The sequence below is a fragment of the Eptatretus burgeri genome, chromosome 3, assembly GCF_056783735.1.
Source record: "Eptatretus burgeri isolate ZD-2024b chromosome 3, Ebu_testis_v1, whole genome shotgun sequence".
NCBI classification, from domain to species: Eukaryota; Metazoa; Chordata; class Myxini; order Myxiniformes; family Myxinidae; genus Eptatretus; species Eptatretus burgeri.
Genome location: NC_140963.1, coordinates 104,365,497 through 104,388,283, shown reverse-complemented (window position 1 = coordinate 104,388,283; position 22,787 = coordinate 104,365,497). Strand labels below are relative to the sequence as shown.

Genomic DNA, 22,787 nt, shown 5'->3' with positions numbered 1-22,787 from the left:
GAATCTTCAGTGTTCATAAACAAGAGGACTACAGACGAGACAGCCGGCTTCACGTAAACCAAAATATTTCATGCTGGATCATAATTACCATCTTTGGCTGCAGCAATGTATGTACCAGACTAAATATTAACATGCCAATAGGGAAACTGAACATTATCACCTTGTCCGATTATTTTGTGCTCTTTTCAACGGCGGCGTTTAGAATGGAAGTCAAGTTCGTCGGAAGTTTTTGGAACAATGAATTCGCTTTGTCTCTGTTGAGCCGGATGGTTTTTCCACCCTCATTGCAGCAACAGGCTCACGTATCGAAATTCCCATGGCACGATGATGCATCACATTGACAGACGCTCAACACCATCGGGAGACCAAAACAACCGATGATCTCAAGGGCAACTGACCCACCCACCCGTCGCCTATCCCCTGCCTCCCGCTCTTTCCGTCCTGTCCGCATATAAAATCGAGACGCGAGATTACAATGACTCACCCAAGGAATGGTCCACATGCCATGGAGGCTCCAGAGAAAACCCTTCATTGCCAATTGCTCGAGCAGAATGAATCGAAACTGGAGAGCTACACGGCACTATGGTACGACACGGGCGTGAGCCCAATGCCAGAGCTTAGGTGAGTTCCTGCTGTTGACATTATAATGTTACCTATGGCGCTTTTGATAAAGATGGTGCTTGCTCGATGAAGCATCATGAGAGTCCTTGTTGACATTGCACATGCGAGTCATCCTGGTGGGGCATTACGTCACCACATTCTCAATGAACGAACCTGTGACTTGTGCACCGTATGTGCAATTGCAGAACAATACGTTAGTAGTTTGGGGGCAAAGATGGAGTGGATTCTTGATGTCTTTTCCAGCACGGCCATGAGAGAATCGGACCAGGCTCGGAGCGAGCAGTTCGAACGTCGTGGCTGCTCTGTGCTGCTCACACAGCGTTCACCAGATGGTTTCATGCGCCTCGGCCGCCTGGGTGAGCAACTGAACGAATATGCAATCCCACACCGTCCCGGCATGCCCGTGCCCCTGTTCTCTCCAACTAAACTTCACCCAGTGCTCAAGAATGGCCGCTCTGACACTCCTCCCGAAATCCAACGGATGCTGCAGTTCGAGACGGCGCTTAGTGGATCCAACAAACCAAAAGCAGAGTTGGCAGCGCTCACAAAAGCACTGCCTCCCTTGTTTGGCTTGCCCAAGGTCAATGTGATGAGACCCAGTCTTTACCCGGCGCATGAGGAACACTGGAACAAGTCGAGCCATTGATGGGACGTCTTTTGGACTGTAAAAGATAAGTATAGGTCATGTACCAAAGGCATGTCATCAGAACATGTTAAGGCTGGGCACCATATTACATCACACCACCACCTCAAACTATGACGATTTCTGATGGATTTGGGAAAAACCCATAGATTGTAGATCTCTTGGAAATGTTTGGCTTTTGCGAGGTTTAGGGCATCACCTCCTGTACATGATACGGTGCTTGCAGGTGTACGATTTGGAATTTTCTGTCACATTTTCCTTTCACATTAGTTACTGATCTTTGGTTGTTCCATCGTATCCCTACCGTTTATCGAGCTTCTCTGCTGTTATAAAATACAGTTCAGTATTTGCTGTGCAATTGATTGGTTTTTTTTTAGGTTTTTGTTTTTTAACAGATAACATGTTTATATAGTGAAATTGCACAACAACTCAAACCTGTACAGGAAAATCTTGTTCTTCCTTTTCTTTCCTGTGCAGCACATGGCTGTGGGTAGCATCCATCATTCGCTGGGAGCGCGGCTGTGCCCGTGCAGGAAATTTAATACGTGTAGAGAAAGACAGCGGCAGACAAGAAAGTGCGAGATGAGGAAACAGTTTTGTTCCTTTCTGGAGGAGACTTTTGCATTTGACGGAAATGTATAAGTACGATAGAATGAAAACTTTCTGGGTTTTTCCTGGAGAGGGTAAAAAGAAAGGTTGCTCTTGATATGTTTTCCACTGACAGCAGAATCAAAATGAAGAAAGTTTATTTTTTGATAAGTAAAATGATCTGTTTTGCTTATGAATGTATACAAAAATAAAACATCATCTTATGGTTAGTGAATCATGTATTTGTTCGATCACGAACTGTTAATGACGTCCGTGCATGGAAGATTTTCGATTGAATTTCCATCTGGACATGATCATTGTTTTCAGCGAAATTGTCCATTTTCTAATGTTGGCACTTTATAATTTCATCGGTTACAGTGGACTAAGGCTCGTGGAGGAGTTTGTACATATATCACATCACATGCAGGACACACCTGAGTAAAAAAGCAACAGTGTGTACTTTCTTTTGAATTACAAGAACTTTGCAGCCAATTGACAAACTAACATGGTAGTACAAGCCGGTAGGCGACACGGGTGGTCGCTCGACAAAGGCGAATTTGAAATATGTAGATAAGAGAACACATCAGATGGCATTTTTGCCGTTAATTGTTCCATATAGGAACATGACGAGCAACTGTCCATTCATCATTTGTATTCGATTCCCTAACCCTACGTTATGGAATCCCAACGCGAACGTTGGGGTGAAAGCATATAGTAATATAATTGCATACTAGTCATACAGTTTTTGACGGATTGGGCTGAATGTTTTTCACAAAGAGGTTGATTATAGTGCGCATAAAAGCACGGAAGCCGATTTTTGATTTTGGAAAAAAAAAAAAATTTCAGATTTTTTCAAAATTTTCAGTCCCGTTGCTGGGCAACGGTGGCGTCCAAAGCGACGGTGCTCAAAGGCATAGAACTAGATCGTGGTATGAACCTACCTGTCAAGTTTCATCAAAATCTGTTGACTCCTCTGGCCTCCAGAGCTGTCCATTACATACAAACAAAAATACAAGCTGGTAGGCTGCATGGGTGGTCGCTACATAATTGCATACTAGTCATAGTTTTTGACGGATTGGGCTGAAATTTTTTGACAAAGAGGTTGATTATAGTGTGCATAAAAGCCTGGAAGCCGATTTTTGATTTTCGAAAAAATAATTTTTTTTACGTTTTTTCAAAAATTTCAAAGTCCCGTTGCTAGGCAACGGTGATGTCCATATCAACGGTGCTCAAAAGCATAGAACTGGATCATGGTATGAACCTATCTGTCAAGTTTCATCAAAATCGGTTGACTCCTCTGGCCTCCAGAGCTGTCCATTACATACAGACAGACATACATACAGACAGATGGAAAAAGTGAAAATAAGGGTACTCTAGCGACCACCCAACAAGCAGTTAGGCGACATGGGTGGTCGCTATATAATTACATACTAGTCATACAGTTTTTGACGGATAGGGCTGAAATTTTTTGACAAAGAGGTTGATTATAGTGCGTATAAAAGTGCGGAAGCCGATTTTTGATTTTCGAAAAAAATATATATAAAAATATTTTTCGGACACTTTCAAAAATTTCAAAGTCCCGTTGCTAGGCAATGGTGGCGTCCATATCAACGTTGCTCAAACGCATACAACGAGATCCTGGTATGAACCTACCAGTCAAGTTTCATCAAAATCGGTTGCCTCCTCTGGCCTCCAGAGCTGTCCATTACATACATATAGACAGACGGAAAACCTGAGAGTAACGGTAGTCTTGCGACCACCCAACAGACATGCAGACAGACGGAAAACCTGAGAATAAGGGTAGTCTAGCGACCACCCAATATACAGTACAGTATGCTGTATACTTACTGAGGACTCATCATGCTTTTCAGCACATATTGAACACAAAGAGGTTTACAAGTGTACACAAGGATATTAGACGCAGCTGGAGGTCCATCATGCCTGTCCCACAGCAACACCACACCACACCAAAAAAAACATGCATTTTCTTGTTTTCGTATTTTATTTCTTTCTTTCCAGGGGAGGGAGCATTGGCGAAGATGGTTCTTGGGTTAAAAAACACACACACAACATCAACTACTGAACACCGCTTGACGAGACCCCACAAACACTCCGTACATATGCACACAATCACCCATCAATGCTCAAACTACCTAAAATCCCTGCCAACATCCCCATTACCCCTCTATCTCCAATACTTCCAGGTACCTGTCTAATTCCAATTTAAACGTATCTACTTTTTCTGCTGCCACGACCTTTCCAGGGAGACCATTCCATGCATTAACTACTCTCTGAGTGAAAGTCCCCTGCCTTGCTCCCATCTTAACTCTCCTCTTCTCTACTCTCAAGCTATGGCCCCTGGTTCCATCACTGTCCACTCTGTTGAATAATTATTCGACACATTTTATCTTTACCTTTCATTATCTTAAACTTCTCTATCATATCTCCTCATAACTGCTTCCTTTCTAGTGTATAAAGCTCTGTCTCTTTCAGCCGTTACTCATAGCTGAGTCTAGCTCGGCCGGGAATCAATCTGGTAGCCGTGCACTGAACCCTTTCTTTGGCATCCATGTTCTTCCTGAGTTGTGGTGACCAAAACTGCACAATATTCTAGATGTGGCCCTCACCAAATTTCTATACAATGTTATAATCCCAATTTGCTTTACCTATAGCTGCCTGGCATTGTGCTGCTTCCTTACCTCCCATATCTATTCCCACACCCAGATCCTTCTCCAGTGTGACACGCTCCAAAATTACCCCTTGCATCCTGTAATCTCTATTTTCATTGTTCTTTCCCATCCCCAACACCTTACACTTGTTCAGGTTAAATTCCATCTGCCAATCTTTTGTCCAATCTATACAAGTATCAATACTTTCCTGAATATGATCACCACCCCCTCTGCTATCCACCTCACCTCCAAGCTTTGTGTCATCTGTAAATTTGGAAAGTTTACTCTTTACCCCACTATCCAAATCGTTGATGTAAATAATGAATAGTAATGGTTTGAGTACTGATCCTTGAGGGACCCCATGACTTACCTCCTCCCAGCAAGAAATCCTCCCACTCACAGCCACTCTTTGCTTCCTATCACTAAACCAGTTTGCAATCCAATTATCTACCTGACCAACCACTCCACAAGCCTCACTTTGGCGAACAACCTCCGACGTGGTACCTTATCAAATGCCTTCGTAAAGCCTAGATATACTATGTCCACTGCCTTTCCACCATCCACCCAATCAGACACTCCTTCATAGAACTGTAAACGTTTTGTTAAACAGGAACCACCTTTGGTAAACCCATGCTGACGACCTTTAATTAGTTTATCTTTATTTAAATGGTTCCTCATCTGGTCCTTAATTCATGTCTCAAACACCTTCCACACAACTGCAGTCAAACTAACAGGTCTATAGTTTCCCAATTCTTCTCTGGATCCTTTCTTAAATAATGGTGTTACATTTGCTACTCTCCAATCCTCCGGTACCTGTCTTGACTCCAGGGAACTATTGAAAATGTCCACGAACATCTCGCTTACCTGCTCGATTTCGGTGAAGATCCGAATCTGGATCTGATCATGAGAATTATCTAATTTTGAAAGTGATTCTTCACCATTGAGAGATCAGGCTCAAAAACAATAAAATAGCATGATATTTCAAAAATGTATTGGGCCCGATATGTTCTCGTGGATCAGGCATGACGTGGCGGAGGTATGCGCTCTACCGAGTGCCTTTCTAGTTATGGTCTTAAATGAGGTAATGGTACCATTCAGTCCAGACAATTTCTAAAGTCAGTTTTGTTTATTTCTGACCATGCTGAACACCCTTTCTTCTCAAGCATCTGAATGGAGGATAACAAGAGCCAGTTTTGACATCTGCACAAGTTCTGCAAATCTTGGTTTGCCACCAGAAAGCTTACACGTTGCAAGATGTCCCCAAATCTTGTCCATCCTGTGTGTAGCATTGCCATCATCCAGTTTCATGACTGCATCATTCCATGGAAGCTTCTTAATTTCCTCTGGGGTAGCAGTGGTGTAGAACTCTCTCACACCTTTGAAGAAGGTTTTCTGCTGCTGTGGAGACATGTCGCCCTCTTTTTCAAGGTTGGCGAGTTTTTCTCTTGGAGCTTGAATTATGACTATGTTGTCCTCAGGCAGTTCATTGTCGCCTGGTGTGAAGTCCCCATCCGTCACAACTGGCAACCCATTTGTTATTGTCCCAACAGTAACAATCCTTCCACATAGCTTCTTCGTACATCAGACCATTTCTGGGTACACAGCAAAGATACATGGGTCATCTATTTGAATTTTTTTTTAAATTTAAAACGTGAGATTTCAGTAGTTGGGTGTGAGAGCATGGCCTGAGTTGAAAAAGTGACTCTCATGCCAAATGCGTGGGAGTTGACAAGTTTTAGTGGTGCAGGTGATCGTGAGTGTCATAAAAATGGCAAACACACCATGTACCGGCATTTTCAAGTAACGGACAGGAGGATATGCTCCTTTTGCACCTATCGAGGCTGGCTGAGACAAAAAAAAGACTATGTTCCATTCGCGTGGATGACAACTGAAAAGGACGTCATGAACAGACGGCCATTGCACACCGTACAAGGGTCTCTGAACAAACCTGGCTTTGCCTCTCCTGGTCTGACCACGATCCTGGCTGCCGCGTTTATATAGTGTTCGGATCGGTGTATATAGTGACAAATGAAGTGCACGGTTACAACCAAATGTCCACACCGTCTGCGTTCTGTCTGTGACGCGGGCATTGAAAAATTACCCGTGTGACATGACGTCACAAAAGGATCAATAAGAAGGATGGTGGTTGTTCAGTTTCAGTGATAAAATGCAACAATGTTTCGTTCATAAAAACATTTGTATTGGGCAAAATAATATGGAAGAATTCTCCATTCTATTCTTTCGTCTGCAGAAAGTCACTGCGGAGCAGCATCATTGGTTGGGGTGCCCTGCTGTGCCGTTGATATGGTGCCCCTTGTAGATTAGAGCAGGAATTTGCAATTTGTTCAGCATGCTGGCGATAGCTCGTCTACTCTTCGCGAAGTACACCATGGGATTTTTTAACATCCACGAACTAATACTGGCAGACATGACACCAACTAATGTCAATTCTAATTTGCACAGAACACACATTGATGAATGTGAAATATCAGCATTGCAGTTTATAGCTGGGTCGGGATTTGAACCCAGGCTCGACAACTCAGAGGTTAAATGAGCCAGCTTCTCATTTGGAGGATTGAATGAGCTGGGACAAAGCTGGGTAAGGGACAGAGCTGGGTAACGGACAGAGAATTTGAACTGCCTGTATTAACAACATACGGATGTGCCTTGGCTTGTCCCTCGAGAAGTGGAATCATAGACACATGCCTTGGGTTTTAATTCTGGTACATGAGTCGTACAGTAGTAATACTATCCAGTCTCCCAGGAACACGCATGCTATTTTCATTGAATGGCTATGTACCAGTACTGCTTGGTGTGAATAGGCCTACAGTAGTGATGACGGAACCATTCGGCAGGTTTTTGAACCTTTTTGCTGCAGTTGTAGAGATCGATGCCGCAGTTGTAGAGTATGATCATCGAACAATGACGTCACGATTAAAAACTCAATCATTTCAGATCGAAATACAAAATTCACACGAGCAAGTGGGCTACTGTGTGTGGCCGACATGCCGATGATGTTTGCACGAGGAAAGGACGACTAAAGCAAAGACAAGAAGAAAGGGTTTCACTTCTATAAATCAAAAGTGGAATTATGATACACAATCTAGAATTGTGATGTCATAATCATTTTCAAACAATAACACAGTGAAATAAGTAGAAGTGAAAGTTTATAAATAAATGTAACAAGAAATCTGAGCTTGTCTTTAAAAGTGCTCCAAACATACCGCACCCAAATACAAAGTTGCGCAACATCTCCCGGCTGTCCTTCAACTCATTTACGACAACACTAACAGGTGAACAGTCCTGTGGTTATGTCTTCACATTTCTCTCAACACCTTGTGACAGCAGGACAGGCAGGATGAGGCAAATTACCGAAACTGCACTGACAAGGAAAATGATACACCTGGTGAGATGAATCGTTATGACACGATTGCACACATTTTAAGATGGTTTTTTTTTAATACGATAGTTGAGGATCATGGAAGAGCTAGCTAGTCCAGTGACCGGATAAGGACATAATAGACAAAAACAGGACGCAAAAACACACATGCATGGGGTGGACAATGTGGACACAGAAGGAAACTCAAAGGAGAGAAAACTGGAAAATGGGAAGGAGGGATAACCTTTCGAAAGGTTAATGAGGGTAGAAAAGATCATGGTTTTGGATTCGGGATGATATGAGATGGTGGTGAATAACTGTCTTGTAGACCTGGAGGGAAGAATGAGATTGAAGAGGATGTGGAAGTTTGATCCACAGATGAGAAAAAGAGGAACAAATGAGTGGAGGTGAGCAGTGATCCTGAATTTACATCGTTTCACCAGAAAGGGGTTGATGCTGAACCATGTGAGCCATGCAGAAATCTAATGGGGGACAAAGCACAGAGACAGCAGAGGGTGCAAGACCAGAAAGGAGGCCGTAGAAGACAGAGAGACCACTGACCTGGCTGCAATGGCGAAGTGATAGGTTCACAGACTCAGCTTCATTGTGGGAGATTACAAGAATCTCAAAGGCATTGGTTTCCATGGTGTTAAGCTGAGCAAGAAGTAAGGCAGGGGAGCCAGCCCAGAAGGGAGAGAAGTACTCCATCAAGCTTTGGTGAAGCCCTTGTAGGTGGATAGGAGTTCAGGTGTGCCAAGGAAGGACTTTGTACGATGGATGCCCAGTCGGCTGGCTTTGGAGGCCAACTTTGAAATGTGGTTTGCTCAAGAAAGATCATGGCTGAGAGTGAGACCCAGGAGCTTTAATTACTGTACAACCTCAAGAGAATTGTTGAGGAAGTCGATAGGAGGGTTCGCCAGACGGTCCTTTCGGGGGGGGGGGAAGAAAAAAAGAGAGAGAGAGAGAGAGAGAGAGAGAGAGAGAGAGAGAGAGAGAGAGAGAGAGAGAGAGAGAGAGAGAGAGAGAGAGAGAGAGAGAGAGAGAGAGAGAGAGAGAGAGAGAGAGAGATATATATATATATATATATGTATATATATATATATATATATATATATGTATATGTGTATATATGTAAATATATATATGTATATGTATATGTATATATATATGTATATGTATATGTATATGTATATATATATATATATATATATATATATATATATATATATATATATATGTCAGAATTGAAAGACATTTTCCAAGTGTTTGACCAACTTGTGATTTTTTTTTCCCAAGGTCTGAAGAGTGGGAAGAGGCTGCAGCCTTCCTGTCTGAAGTATGAAGGATGTCATGGCAGAGGGTGGAGTCATCAGCAATTAGATAAAGAGGATTTTCCAGAGAGTCAGTGAGATCATTTATGAACATGAGGAATAAGACTGGGCTCAAAACACTGCCTTGGGGCACTCCAACCATTACAGGGAGAGTAGATGAAAGGATTCTGTTGAGAACCACTTGGCTACAAGAGTGGAGGATGCCATGTGTGAAGTTGATCTTGGATACTATAGGCAGAGGGTTTCGAGAGGAGGGCAGGATGCCAGACTGTGTGAAAAGTATGAGATAGTACATGTCCATAGAGATGACCCTGAACTCATGTCTGACATTGAGGGCTTCCATCCATTGTTGGGGAAGTCGAAGCAGCATGTCCAAGGTGGGGCGACCTGGTCTGAAACCAAATTGGTGATCTGAGATGAGGTTGTTGGAGAAAAGGTTTGAAAGCTCATTCTTGAGGTTGGACAGATGCTGTTTTCTGGCTCTCCAGAGAGTGGACACACACTTGTTGTGGACTTTTTGGAATGATTGAGATTGCCTTTGGTCAGATTATCCTTCCAGGAAGAGAAAACAAGTTGTTTCAGAGCAACTGCCTCATCACAGGATTCATTGTACGTTGGCGGGAAGAAGGGTAAGATACAGTGGTGAGAAAAAGTTTGTGAACTGTTTAGAATTTTCTGTATTTCTGCTAAATTTGACCTAAACTGTGATCAGATCTTCATCTAAATCCCAATAATAGGTAAAGAGAATTTCATTAACCAAATAGCACACAAAACAAATCTACTTTCATTTATTTATTGAGCAAAATGATTCAACATTCGATATATTTGCAGGAAAAAGTATGTGAACCTCCAGGTTAATCAGCTCAATTCAGGGGGTAATTACAGTCAGGTGTTTCAATCAATGGGATGACAATCAGGAGTGAGTTTGGGTGGCCCTGACCGAAATGAAAAATATAAACTTTGTTCGTCACCACCAGAGTCTGGTCTTCACCACACAGGTCTGTGTTAAGCGTGTCATGCCCCAATCAAAAATGATTTCTGAGGACCTCACAAAAAGAGTTGGCGATGCTCATCGGTCTGGAAAGGGTTACAAACAATTTCTAAAGATGCTGGGCTCCACCAATCCACTGTCAGGCAGACAGTGTACAAATGGAGAAAACTAAACACCATTGTTACTTTTTCCAGCAGCGGTTGTCCAACGAAAACCAATCCAAGAGCAAGGCGTACAATAACCCAGGAGGTCACAAAGAACACCAGGGTAACGACGAAGGATCTGCAGGCCTCTCGTGCATTGGCTAATGTCAGTGTTCATGAGTCCACCATCAGGAAAATACTGAACAAGAATGATGTGCATGAGAGGACAGCACAGAGGAAACCACTGCTCTCCAAGAAGAATATTGCTGCCCATCTCAAGTTTGCCAAAGACCAGCGAGATGATCTAGAAGGAAGAATGTTCTATGGACAGGTGAGTCGAAAGTGGAACTTTTTGGCTTAAATGAGAAATGTTATGTTTGGCGAAAACCAAACACTGCATTCCAACACAAGAACCTCATCCCAGCAGTGAAGCATGGTGGTGGGAGCATCATGGTTTGGGGCTGCTTTGCTGCCTCAGTATCCAGACGGCTTGCCATCATTGATGGAACCATAGATTATGGACTGTACCAGCAAATTCTACAGAAGAATGACAGGGCATCCGTCCATGAGCTGAAGCTTAACAGAAAGTGGGTGACGCAGCAAGACAATGATCCTAAACACACAAGTAAATCTACAACAGGATCTCTGAAGCAGAAGAGATTTTGTTTTGGAATGGCCACGTCAAAGTCCAGACCTTAACCCAATTGAAATGTTGCGGCAGAACATGAGGCAAGCAGTTCATGCAAGAAAGCCACAAATATCTCTGAGTTGAAGCAGTTCTGTAAGGAGGAATGGGGGCAAAATCCTCCAAGCCAGCCAATGTGCAGGACTGACCAGGAGTTACAGGAAACGTTTGGTTGAAGTTATTGCTGCTCAAGGTTATGGTTATTGTTATGATGTTGTTATTGTTGTTGTTGTTGCTGTTGTTATGTTATTGCTACTGCAGTTCGTGAATGTAAAGTTTCACATAATTTCACATACTGAATGTAAAGGTTGGACCCTGAGTTTTTTTTCATACCGTGAACAAGTTTTTGTACCTCATGGGTGATGAAGGCCGTGGTCAAGTTTCATCGAAATTGTGTGTATAGATTGAGAGAAGAAAGCACATACCGATATCGGGGCGGGATAAGACCCCGTCTTTGACCCGCTCAGACCCTGATTTTTTTCATGCCGTGCACAAAATTTGTTACATCATTGGTGATGAAGGTTGTGGTCAGGTTTCATTGAAATTTTGTGTGTAGTTTCGGAGAAGAGAGCATAATACGTATTTTGAGGGGACAACCCCCTCCCTCCCCCCACCATAAATGAGTGCAGATTTTGATGTGATCAATACACCTTCGTTAGGCATTAGATATGAAGCTTGTGGCCAAGTTTCATCAAAATCGTGTGTTTGGTTCAAGCGACAATCACTGATGTTAACAGGCTCACTGACTTTATGACTACCCGACACTGCTCGATTGCATAAGCTCACTGGACTTAAGCCCAGATGAGCTAAAAATATGCAACAAATCAATCAAACTTATAGAAATATGGAGAGTGAAAGGCAGAGAGATTGACAAGGCGAGATGGAAACAATGACAGATGGAAAGATGGGGATCTGGAAAAAGTGAGTGAGAGAGTGATAGATCTAAATATTCTTCTTCTTCCTCTTCTTCTTCTTCTTCTTCTTCTTCTTCTTCTTCTTCTTCTTCTTCTTCTTCTTCTTCTTCTTCTTCTTCTTCTTGCAGCACAAGGCTAAAGAGTAGCATCATTGGCTGAGGATACAACTGTGCTGCTGATGCCCTCTGTAGGTTTAGGCAGGAATTTGGAATTTGTTCAGGGTGCAGGCGATAGCTCACATACTCTTCACGAAGGACACCGTGCTGTCTTTAACTTCCACCAACTAATGCCGGCGGACGGGATTCCCAGTTTAACATCCATCTGAGGGACGACACACACATTGATGAATCATCCTGCCTGTGAAACACCAGGATGGCAGTTTATTGTTGGGTCAGATTCAAACCCGGGCTCGACAGCTTCGAGGCCATCCTGCCAGCCCTTTTTGTATACAAAGTTCAGGCTCATGGAAGAGCAAGAACACTGAACAGATCGGGAGGCAACAGAACAAGCCGGTAGGCGGATATGGGTAGTCGACTACCCAATAGAACCTGAAGCGATGGGCCCGTTCGATGGGGAATGACCTGATGATTAAGCACAAGAAAATTCATGATTCCAGCTTCAAGGGTTAATGCTGCAGATTGTTTTTTCGTTAAAATACCCCCACATTTAGAGGTTTTTCGGCCATTGCTAGGCTACGGAGGGGTCCATAGCACCGGTTCTTTCTCACACATAACTAGGACATACCATGAACCTACCATACCAGTTTCATGTATATCTGACTCATAGTCTCTGAGATATAACGAACTTCGTTTTTTTTATTGTTTTCGACCAGGGTTCATTCACAGTCTATCTTCTCCGACAGTTTCCATAGGATCCGGCTGGAAATTTTTGACAATATGGCTGAATGTACTGCCCACAGTCGCTCGTGGCCCGATTTTTGATTTTCGAAAAAAAATCAATTTTTTATGATTTTTCAAAAATTTCACAAAGTCCCGTTGCTAGGCAACGGTGGTGTCCATAGCAGCGGTTCTCATTTGCACACAACTCGGTCATGGTATGAACCTACCAACCAAGTTTCATCGAAATCACCATTGTATTAACTGAAATCGCCATTTTAAATACTGATAATAAGGGTAGAACAAATCTCAAAAAAAAAAAATTGAATTTTTTTTTTTTCGACTCGATCGACTACCCAACATTTCGACGGAAATACTGATCAGGGTAAAACAAATCTCCCAAAAAAATTTTTTTGAATTTTTTTTTTTTTTGACTAGATCGACCACCCATCAGACAGACAAACAAACATATCGACGGAAATACTGATAATAAGGGTAGAAAAAAAAATCTCAAAAAGATCAACTACCTAACAAAAAGGAACAGTGGAGAGAAGAGGGAAACAACAACTGCAGGGTTGAAGGACAAGGGATATTAAATTGAGGACCGACCGACCGACCGACCGACCGACCGACCGACCGACCGACCGACCGACCGACCGACCGACCGACCGACCGACCGACCGACCGACCGACCGACCGACCGACCGACCGACCGACCGACCATCCGCCCATGTACTTTCGTGTTCGCGATTTTTTCAAGAATCGTTGAACGTTTAGTTTTCATATTGATTTGCAGATATCTATTCCTCACGATAATCACGTCAAACCTGATCAGATCACGGCTGTGTTTGGCTGAATTTTGTTGCAATGGCAACCATTTCGGTAACTTGCCTTGTGCTCGTGATATTTCACAAACCGTTCGAGATTTAGTTTTTATATTTTTCACAGATACATTCCTCATACCATCCAAAAGGTGGGGGGGGGGGGACCTGGAGTATCAGCTTCTTTCGTCCTTGTGTTCCCTCAGGCCTCAGAGCGAGTAAACCCTGGTTCTTCCCCCATTATGAGCAAGGATCTTGTTTGCTTTTCCATCCATGGAAGGACGAGCAGGGCGTGAAGCGACAACACATTTAAATCTCATTTCGTATCAAACATTTCCTGCGTACGGCAGCACCACGTGGGACGACGTTTCGGAAGTATAGTTCAGCTGGACTGGTGCGTCCCTCGGCGACCTTCTGGGCCGTTGATTTCCTTGTGGAAATTGTAAACGGATAAGTGAAACCTTCCTTTGATATTAAACTGATAAAATCTTTGGCCAAATTAAGGAAACGCATTGTCGTTGTCTTTAATCCTGACAGAATATTATGCAGCATATTGGAAGAAGAAGAAGAAGCTGACGGCTCTGAAGCGCTGACTGCAGCAGCATATAGGAGGAAGAAAAAGAAGAAGAAGAAGAAGAAGAAGCCGCCAGCTCTGAAGCGCTGTCGGGGTACCCGGATGTACCTCGAGCCGCAGAGACAAAGCCGCTGAAGGAGGAGGAGGAGGCGGCGGCGGCAAGTGTTGTCAAGGGACGTGTCGGACGTAATCTTTTCCCGCTTCCCCACCATGAGCATGCACGGCAAACGCAAAGAGATCTACAAGTACGAGGCGCCGTGGACGGTGTACGCCATGAACTGGAGCGTGCGGCCCGATAAACGCTTCCGCCTGGCGCTGGGTTCCTTCGTCGAGGAATACAACAACAAAGTACAGATCGTGGGTCTAGATGAGGAGAGCTCGGAGTTCGTGTGCAAAAGTACTTTCGACCACCCGTACCCGACCACGAAGGTGATGTGGATTCCGGACACCAAGGGTGTCTTTCCCGACCTGGTGGCCACCAGTGGAGACTACCTGCGCGTGTGGAGGGTGCGTGCCCATCCGTGGCCATTTTGTCCGGCGAGTTTTCGCGAAAAACGCGTCCCTTCCAAAGGCTCTGTGGTGGGCCCGAGCACGATGTTTCCCGCGTTAAGCGCAAGTTTAATGTCCGCCGATCGATTCCGAATCGCACTGATGTATTTATTTTATGAATTGTTAACATTCTGATTCCAAGGAAAGTGTTTTTCAAATTTGTTTTTTTTCTTTCTTTTTAAAACACGTTTGTACTGCTGTGTGTGTGTGTGTGTGTGTGTGTGTGTGTGTGTGTGTGTGTGTGTGTGTGTGTGTGTGTGTGTGTGTGTGTGTGTGTGTGTGTGTGTGTGTGTGTATATATCTTCTTTCGGCTGCTCCCGTTTGGGGTCGCCACAGCGGATCATCCGTATGATCCGCATAGAGATTTGGCACATGTTTTACGCCAGATGCCCTTCCTGACGCAACCCTGGTCGCCTCTTACGACACAGGGATATGGTACACCTATTTTAACCGGGGTATACACCGGCCCAGTACACTGGTACTCACTTCGCCGACCTCGGAAGGATGACAGGCTGAGTCAACCCCCTGGTGTATTAATTCAGTGGCCCAACGGGGCTTGAACTCAGGACCTTTTGGATCCCAAGACCCTACCCTAACCACTGTGCCAACACCAAGCTCATACATATATATATATATATATATATATATATATATATATATATATATATATATATATATATATATATATATATATATATATATATATATATATAGATATTGTTCGTGTTGATAAAAGTTCCTGAACAAAAATAAAAAGCCGCTGCATCATCGTTCATGGCATCCTGACGCCGACTCCAGGAATGCGCGATTGTTACAGAAGAGGTTTCCATGGCAACGTTTTTTGAGGTTCGCGTCACAAATGAATATTTTTCGGACAGAGATCAGATGGTACAGCTACACGCCGTAACGGCTAAAGTATACCTTCGCACTTTCTTGGTACACCTGAAACGCTGACCCAAAGACCCACCCCCGTGCCAAATGGAACACTGTTATCTGAGCGTCTGCTGCCTGGAGATCGGAACTTGAGCACCTGGATCGAACACACCTGTGTATCATCTATCACTGACGGCTCTGTGTAGATCACCACCATGTTGTCCTTAATTATGGGAAGTACAAACCGAGGTGGTCGACGTGGAACATTTATTTAACTCCTCTGTTTACAACAAAGGAAGAGTATGGCTCGTTTCGTGTCATGCATTTACACTCTCCAAGCCTGGTGTTGGCTCCGTGGTTAGGGGGGGCGGCTTAGGATCCTAGGGTCCTGAGTTCAAGCCCCATCGGCCGCTGAATTAATACACCAGGGGGTTGACTCAGCCCGTCATCCTTCCGAGGTCGGCAAAATGAGTACCAGTTCTAGTGTGTGTACTGGGAGAGGGGCACTGCATTAGCGACACAGACACGCTTTAAGAAATGATAGCGACCCCAGCAGTTAAGCTGCCATACAACCACCACCACCCACACTCTCCAGATGTTGTAAATGTTGCTCTCTGAATTCGGTTGTTTATTGTTGTGAGTTTGGTTCTTGTTTTGTATGCAGCACATGGTTGCGGGTAGCGTAATTTGATGGGGAGTTGCTCTTGTGCCATTGATGCAGTGTCCCCCTGTAGGTTTTGGCAGGAATTTGGAATTTGCTCACCTACTCTTCATGAAAAACATTATGACATCTTTAACGTCCAACAACGACTGCCGGCAGACGAGACGTTCAGTTTTATGCCCGTCCGAAGGACGGCGAAGTCTGGTGTTGGCTTAACGGTCAAGGCGGCTGCCTCAAGATCTTAGGGTCCTGAGTTTGAGAAATTGTTGTGCCGTTAAAATAACACCAGTTGGGTTAACTCGGCTTGTCATCCTCCTGAGGCTGGCAAATTGTGTAGCAACTTATTGGGAAGAATGAGCCATCTGACTGGTGACCCATCAAGGATTGTGCCTCCGATGTAAGAAAAAACTTCCTCAGTAACCATATGCATGTGACGATGCAAAAGGAGTGTTTTTTGTTGTTCGAGGGATGGCACGCATATCAATTCCTCACCTTGCCTGTGAAACACAACGATGACCGTTAGTAGCTTGGCCGACGTTTTAACCCAGGCTAGACAGGTAGTCGAGTGTGTATACCTCTCGGCTATCCTGCCTTCCCCAAGAATTTGGTCGAATGTAATTACAAGGGATAAGTTGCAAGTAAATGATTATGAAGCTCGTTTTCCTGCATTTGTTCTGCAACTGCTTTTAGCTGTGCGTGTGATTCTGGGATGTGTTCCGCACGTACAGGTGGGCGATACGGAGACGAGACTTGAGTGTCTTTTAAACAACAACAAGAACTCCGACTTCTGTGCTCCGCTGACGTCTTTCGATTGGAACGAGGTGGACCCCAACCTTCTAGGTGGGTTGTCCCAATGTGACGGCCACGTACGGAGTCCGTGTTGCTTTGGCAAGGCGTGGATTTTAGAAGCTGGCTCTGAAAGCTACGAGTAACATGTGCTGCAGTAAAGAAAACTGGCCAAGGACTTTTATTTTGGTAATGATTGGAAGTTATCCTGATGTAATAGTGGCCCTTTGTAGTGATGATAGCTCAGCTTCTCTGCTGTAGGAACACAGACATGGAGGAACTTTCTCCTGAGTCACTCAAGTTATTGCCTCCATCACCGAAGGTGGACTGAGGTTATGTTTTCACCCCTGCTTCATTGTGTTTGTGTGTGAGCAGGAAAAACTGAAAAAGCTATGGATGGATTCAAACAAAATTTGGTGGACAGTTTGGGTGTGTGATTAGGACAAATTGATTTGATTTTGGTGAAGATCCAGATCTCAGAATGTTCTGATTTTTTTAAAGCGATTCTTCACTATTGAGAAATGGGGCCAAAAATGATATGCAGCACGATATTTCAAACTGTTGTGGATGGGTTATGACAAAATTAGGTGGATGAGTTGGATAGGTGACAAGAACAGGCCAATTTTGTTTTGATTAATGTCTGGATCAAGATCCGGCCTATCAGTTGGATACAAAACGTAAACTGTTCAGCCTGGCAGGGGTATGCGCTCTACTGAGTGTCGTTCTAGTTTGTCATGAGCCCGATTAAATCGGGCCGACCACTGCTGTAGATTGAGGCTAAACTTTCCAATCTGCCGATGGGACAGCTGTCATTTCCACTCTTAATCATTTGCATTGAAATTGTTGAGAGTGCCAAATAGTTTGGTGGCATCCTTTGGTTCATTTCAATTTTATCCAAAATGTGAAGTTGTTAATCTTCACTTTTTACGTTGTATGTAACACCTGGGTGTCTGAACGATTTGATTGTGTTGAAATTTTGTCAACAGGAACATCAAGCATCGATACAACGTGTACCATTTGGGGTCTTGAAACCGGCCAAGTGCTGGGAAGAGTGAACCTCGTGTCAGGACATGTTAAGACACAGCTCATTGCTCATGATAAGGAGGTATTTGAGGGGGATGGGGGCGGGGGGGGGTGGGTGGGGTGTTGGCTTTCATCAACTCACCATGATTTCCTGCTAACATGGTTATGCTGTAACATTCAATAAAGCAGAAAAGGGTTCATTTGCTTTTCTTAAGTATTTGTCGTTCCATTGAAGCATGAAGTGACTGTCATCATTACATTATTAAATGATGGATTAATAGGTCAGACATTTCCTCTAAGTCCTGTACAACTTTCTTAAACACACGAGTTATCGCTGTCATGAGATTGATGGCAATTGTTAAAATGGTATTCGCAAAAGAGTTCAATGTTTTGCCCTCTACGAGATTAGCTGGCATAATAATCAAACCTTTTATTTATTTATTTATGGGATCTGACATTGCTTTGCCCTTGGGCAGGTTTATGACATTGCGTTCAGCCGTGCCGGTGGTGGTAGGGACATGTTTGCATCAGTGGGGGCCGATGGTTCCGTTCGTATGTTCGACCTGCGGCACTTGGAGCACAGCACTATAATCTACGAAGACCCTCAGCACCGGCCTCTCCTTCGTCTCTGCTGGAACAAGCAGGACCCAAACTACCTGGGTACCATGGCCATGGATGGCCTGGAGGTAACTTGCCCTGAAACTGAGTAATAATGTTCCAAACCAAAATGAAGGAACCATTTGACTGACATCCTCATGGGCTGGCAGGTGATTATACTGGATGTTCGTGTCCCGTGCACTCCCGTGGCACGATTAAACAACCACCGAGCATGCGTGAATGGCATCGCCTGGGCACCACACTCCTCCTGCCACATTTGCACAGCCGGTGAGCCCTGGTTCTCATTCCCAGCAATCCTTTGCAATTTTGTTGACACGCCATTCAAAGAATCTATAACCCCACGCCCTCTCTTCTAATGGTAAACCCTTTGTCATGGTTGAAGTTGTTTGATCTCATGTTATGTATAGAGTAGTTCACCACATTTTCTACAAAAAGCAACTTTAAACTCAATGCTTTTATTGAATTTAATAATATTTTTAAAGAGGAAATAGTCAAAGAAGTCATTAAATGCAATATTGCCAAATCAAATCATCATTGCCAAATCAAACATCAGTGTGCGGTGTCTAAGGAAGGTCACTGTTTGGGAGTGGGGGATTCTTCCCAAAATGATGTTCTGGTGCTGGGTTTTTTGGCAGGAAATGAGAGTTTGTGCTGCTGCCTTCCTTGGAGGGACTAGATTTCTGTTCTAACGTACTAATCCTTACCTTTATTCTCATCCCGATCCGTTCACCTCAATCCAGCCGACGACCATCAGGCGCTTATCTGGGATATTCAGCAAATGCCTCGTGCTATCGAGGACCCGATCCTTGCCTACACAGCCGAAGGCGAGATTAACAATGTCCAATGGGCCTCAACGCAGCCCGACTGGATCGCCATATGCTATAACAACTGCCTTGAAATCCTGCGTGTCTGATGTTTAGCGACGAGTGTGCCGAAACTGCCAACCATGCAACACTGCTTCCTATTGTTATAGGACAGACATGGGTAGGGAACACGTAGCGGTTTGTCGAACATTTGACGGGTAACGGAGCCGTTTTGCAAACTCTTCAGTCCTCCTAACGGTTGTTTTTGCATTTTGGAGGATAGTTTCCCATTGTTGCCTGATATGTAAACATTTTGCAAGAAAATGTCTTATACAATAGAATTAGCATGATTCACTGTGCTATAATCCCACAACGTAGTGCCGAATTCGTTAGCAGACTGCACTTTATAAAACCCGAGTGCTTTGTGAATCATATCTGCTCCATTTCTAATCGCTACTAACAGGGAGCATTCTTCCATCGATAGACTTTTAGCCTATATGTTTATTTTACTGCAAGCTTGTTATATTGCACACCCTTAGATAGTCTTCTATTTTAATTGATTAGATGTATTAAAGGTGTGCATTCTCGGCTCTTTCATCCTCTGTAAATATTTAATATTACTGTACAGAAGAGTGAAATTTGCTCTTTTATGAGACCTTAGATAAAAAGGAAATGAAGTACCGCCGTCGGCTCAGGCTTTTTAAATTATTTTTTGGCGATAAAACAAGACGCTTGCGCTTTTCAAATTCTTGTCTTACTGATGGGGTCGGGTCGGAGGGTGGGGGTGGGGGGTTCGAGCTTCGCAGGCCCCTGCTTACCATTTGACCCATTGCATTGCTTGGTACATTAAATGTAAGGGGTGGTTCAATGTTAACCTGCACTTTTTGTTCTAGGCCTCTCGGGGATCATAAAGAGTACCGGTTGTCAGAGGCGTGGGAATAGAAATGGTCACTCGCGTGTGAAGCGACATCAAAAGCCGTGCAATGTAATTTGTGTATTTCCAAAATGGAGGCGAACGGTGTCATGCATTTACGTTTCTGCTGAACAGAAATGCCAAATGGGATGTGACGTGCTGTGCAGTTTGGTAATAAGTGTCTGCCATGTACAAGTCAGTGAGTGGTGTACAAGTTTTTAAAATGGGTGATGAACATGGTCACATGCAAGGTCTCATGGTTGAGACTTGTAATTGGCATGGAGGATTGCTGTGTGTCGCATAATTTGCTTGGTGTGCAGCTGTGCCGCTGTTGCATGCCTCCTGTAGGAGGTATTTTTAATCTGGCCAGGGCGCCAGCGATAACTCGTCGACTCTTCATTGAGCATTTGATTTTGGGCAATATCTGCGTCAACGTGCGTGATATTGCAACAGAACTGTGTATCAGTATTGGAAGAGTGGAAACGACCACCATTCGTTCACAACTAAAATTTGATATTAAAACAAAAAAACAAGCGAGAAGCGAGTTCAAAGAGTATTCTCGATTAGTCAAAATTAAATTGGGATGGCATTTGGACAATGTTTTGCCATCATAGTCCAGACATGTTGCAGTGCGATTACCATGCCTTTGGACAACTCAACAAGGAGCATCTGCAGGTCATCATTACACCATTTGAAAGCCTTTATCCCTGAGCAGGGGTCAGCTTTTTGCTGGCTCCAATCATGGTACCCTTTCTTGTGGAAATGTTTTTACGGCCGGATACCCTTCCTAACGCCAACCCTTTAGTTGCCTTCGATCCTGCAATGATAATTACCAGTATACTGGTGCTCATTTCACCAACCTTCGGAAGGATGACAGGTTGAGTCAACCCCCGTGATGCTAACTCAGCGGCCAGCAGGGCTCGGACTCAGGACCCCAAGGATCCCAAGCCACCGCCTTAACCACTGAGCCACACCAGGCTCATAAGGAGCATCTGCAGGTATCACATAAAATTTCCACAATGACGAGGATATGAAATCAGATGTCCTGAAATGGCAATGCATCTGTTCTAAACATTTCTCTGCTCCTGGCATTAAGTTTGTTAATCACGATGGAGCAAATGCTTATGATTATCTTAAAATATGATGCATTTCATCAACACCACTTGTTACGTTTACTGCAACAAAAAGTGCAAATTAACCTTGAACAACCCTCCTAGTTCCACAACAGTTAAGGAATGTGAAACGCATTTAAAGTGTATCATTTTGTAACATACGTAGATGTTGATGTGCACGGCCTAGTTTACCGCGTTTCTGCAACAACAACAAAACGATGAAATCAAAACCTTAGCGCTTTTGAATTATGTTATACAGTAGTAATCTACTCGCAGATTTGACTAATTTTGCCTGCAGGCAGATTGTTATTCCTCATGATAACCTCAAGTAAAGCAACGCTCTTAAGTTGCTCGAGTTTAAAACCTGCAAATGGCACGCGGTTAGTTCTTGTCTATGAGCTCTAGAATAAAAGTAGATAAAGCCAGTGACCTACGCTTGCCATGACAAGATGGATGATAACTATGATTAAATTATTCTGCATTGCATACTATACTTGTTCTCACCTGAGTTTATGGCACGAAGGGGAGGGAATCTACAGCAACGCCTTCTCTCTCGGTGCACACACACACGGTTGTCCACATGAGGGCCTTCAAACCGAGTGGTGTGGCTCGCGTCGTTCTTGGTGTGTTATGTTAGCTGTTAACCTGTGTGACATGTGATTCGATATTTTACTCTGGACTTTCCGTGGGATGAAGTTTGGTCCTTTACGTTGCCCAATCTGCATTAATTCATCTGCCTTTATTGATTAGTTACCGATATGGGGTGAAAGATTGCAATGTTTTTTTTTTTTGTCTTGAGTAAAGACTTTAACCAATTGTCTTATCTACCGTTTGATTGGTGTATGCAAAGTATAATTATGTTGACGAGCCCTTTCTTGTTCAACGTTGAGCTGTTTTGCTGATCATTTGTTTTGTCCATTTACATTGTTGTTTTGCCTTTTTATGACTTGTGTGCAGTTTCTATTCATCCAAGTAAACTTGGTCGGTATTCTGGCCCGAAGTTTATATAGTTTCAGCAAAATGATGTTGGGGTCTCTCGACAGCACTGGACAATACTGCAGTTTGCGTCACATTTATTTGCATTTTACTTCTTTGAATTTGAGATGACCAGTGGAATGTCGACTCTGGAAACCATCATGACTCGGGGCTCAAAGAAACTGACTCTATTGGAGTGTTTATTAGCTCACCTGGAACGTAGTTCTGGTGAGCTTATGGGATGGCGCGTCCGTCCATCCGTCCGTCCACAAATACTTT

General features: G+C 43.7%; 2 protein-coding genes across 3 annotated transcripts; both read left to right on the top strand.

Annotated features, from left to right (window-relative positions):
- The first annotated feature begins 460 nt into the window (after positions 1-460).
- TCAP (titin-cap) lies at positions 461-2,087 on the top strand. Its single transcript, XM_085874780.1, has 2 exons — positions 461-621; positions 865-2,087. Exons 1-2 carry the CDS (start codon positions 476-478, stop codon positions 1,265-1,267), a joined length of 549 nt encoding a protein of 182 aa, XP_085730906.1. The 5' UTR covers positions 461-475; the 3' UTR covers positions 1,268-2,087.
- Positions 2,088-14,232: 12,145 nt separating this feature from the next.
- On the top strand, positions 14,233-22,538 carry DCAF7 (DDB1 and CUL4 associated factor 7). Of its 2 annotated transcripts, none has more exons than XM_085874778.1 (6): positions 14,233-14,732; positions 17,007-17,118; positions 18,051-18,169; positions 18,564-18,773; positions 18,855-18,972; positions 19,446-22,538. In XM_085874778.1, exons 1-6 carry the CDS (start codon positions 14,406-14,408, stop codon positions 19,616-19,618), a joined length of 1,059 nt encoding a protein of 352 aa, XP_085730904.1. In that variant the 5' UTR covers positions 14,233-14,405; the 3' UTR covers positions 19,619-22,538. The 2 variants fall into 2 exon arrangements, with proteins under 2 accessions (XP_085730904.1, XP_085730905.1); XM_085874779.1 differs by having other exon boundaries at positions 14,239-14,702.
- The last annotated feature ends 249 nt before the right edge of the window (positions 22,539-22,787 follow it).

Bases quoted from the DNA above. Each gene is read 5' to 3' on its own strand.
- TCAP (XM_085874780.1), top strand. From the start codon at position 476: ATGACTCACCCAAGGAATGGTCCACATGCCATGGAGGCTCCAGAGAAA. The intron at 622-864 runs GTGAGTTCCTGC...TGTCTTTTCCAG, and splicing joins AGCCCAATGCCAGAGCTTAG to CACGGCCATGAGAGAATCGG.
- DCAF7 (XM_085874778.1), top strand. From the start codon at position 14,406: ATGAGCATGCACGGCAAACGCAAAGAGATCTACAAGTACGAGGCGCCG. The intron at 17,119-18,050 runs GTGGGTTGTCCC...TTTTGTCAACAG, and splicing joins GGTGGACCCCAACCTTCTAG to GAACATCAAGCATCGATACA. The intron at 18,774-18,854 runs GTAACTTGCCCT...ATGGGCTGGCAG, and splicing joins TGGCCATGGATGGCCTGGAG to GTGATTATACTGGATGTTCG.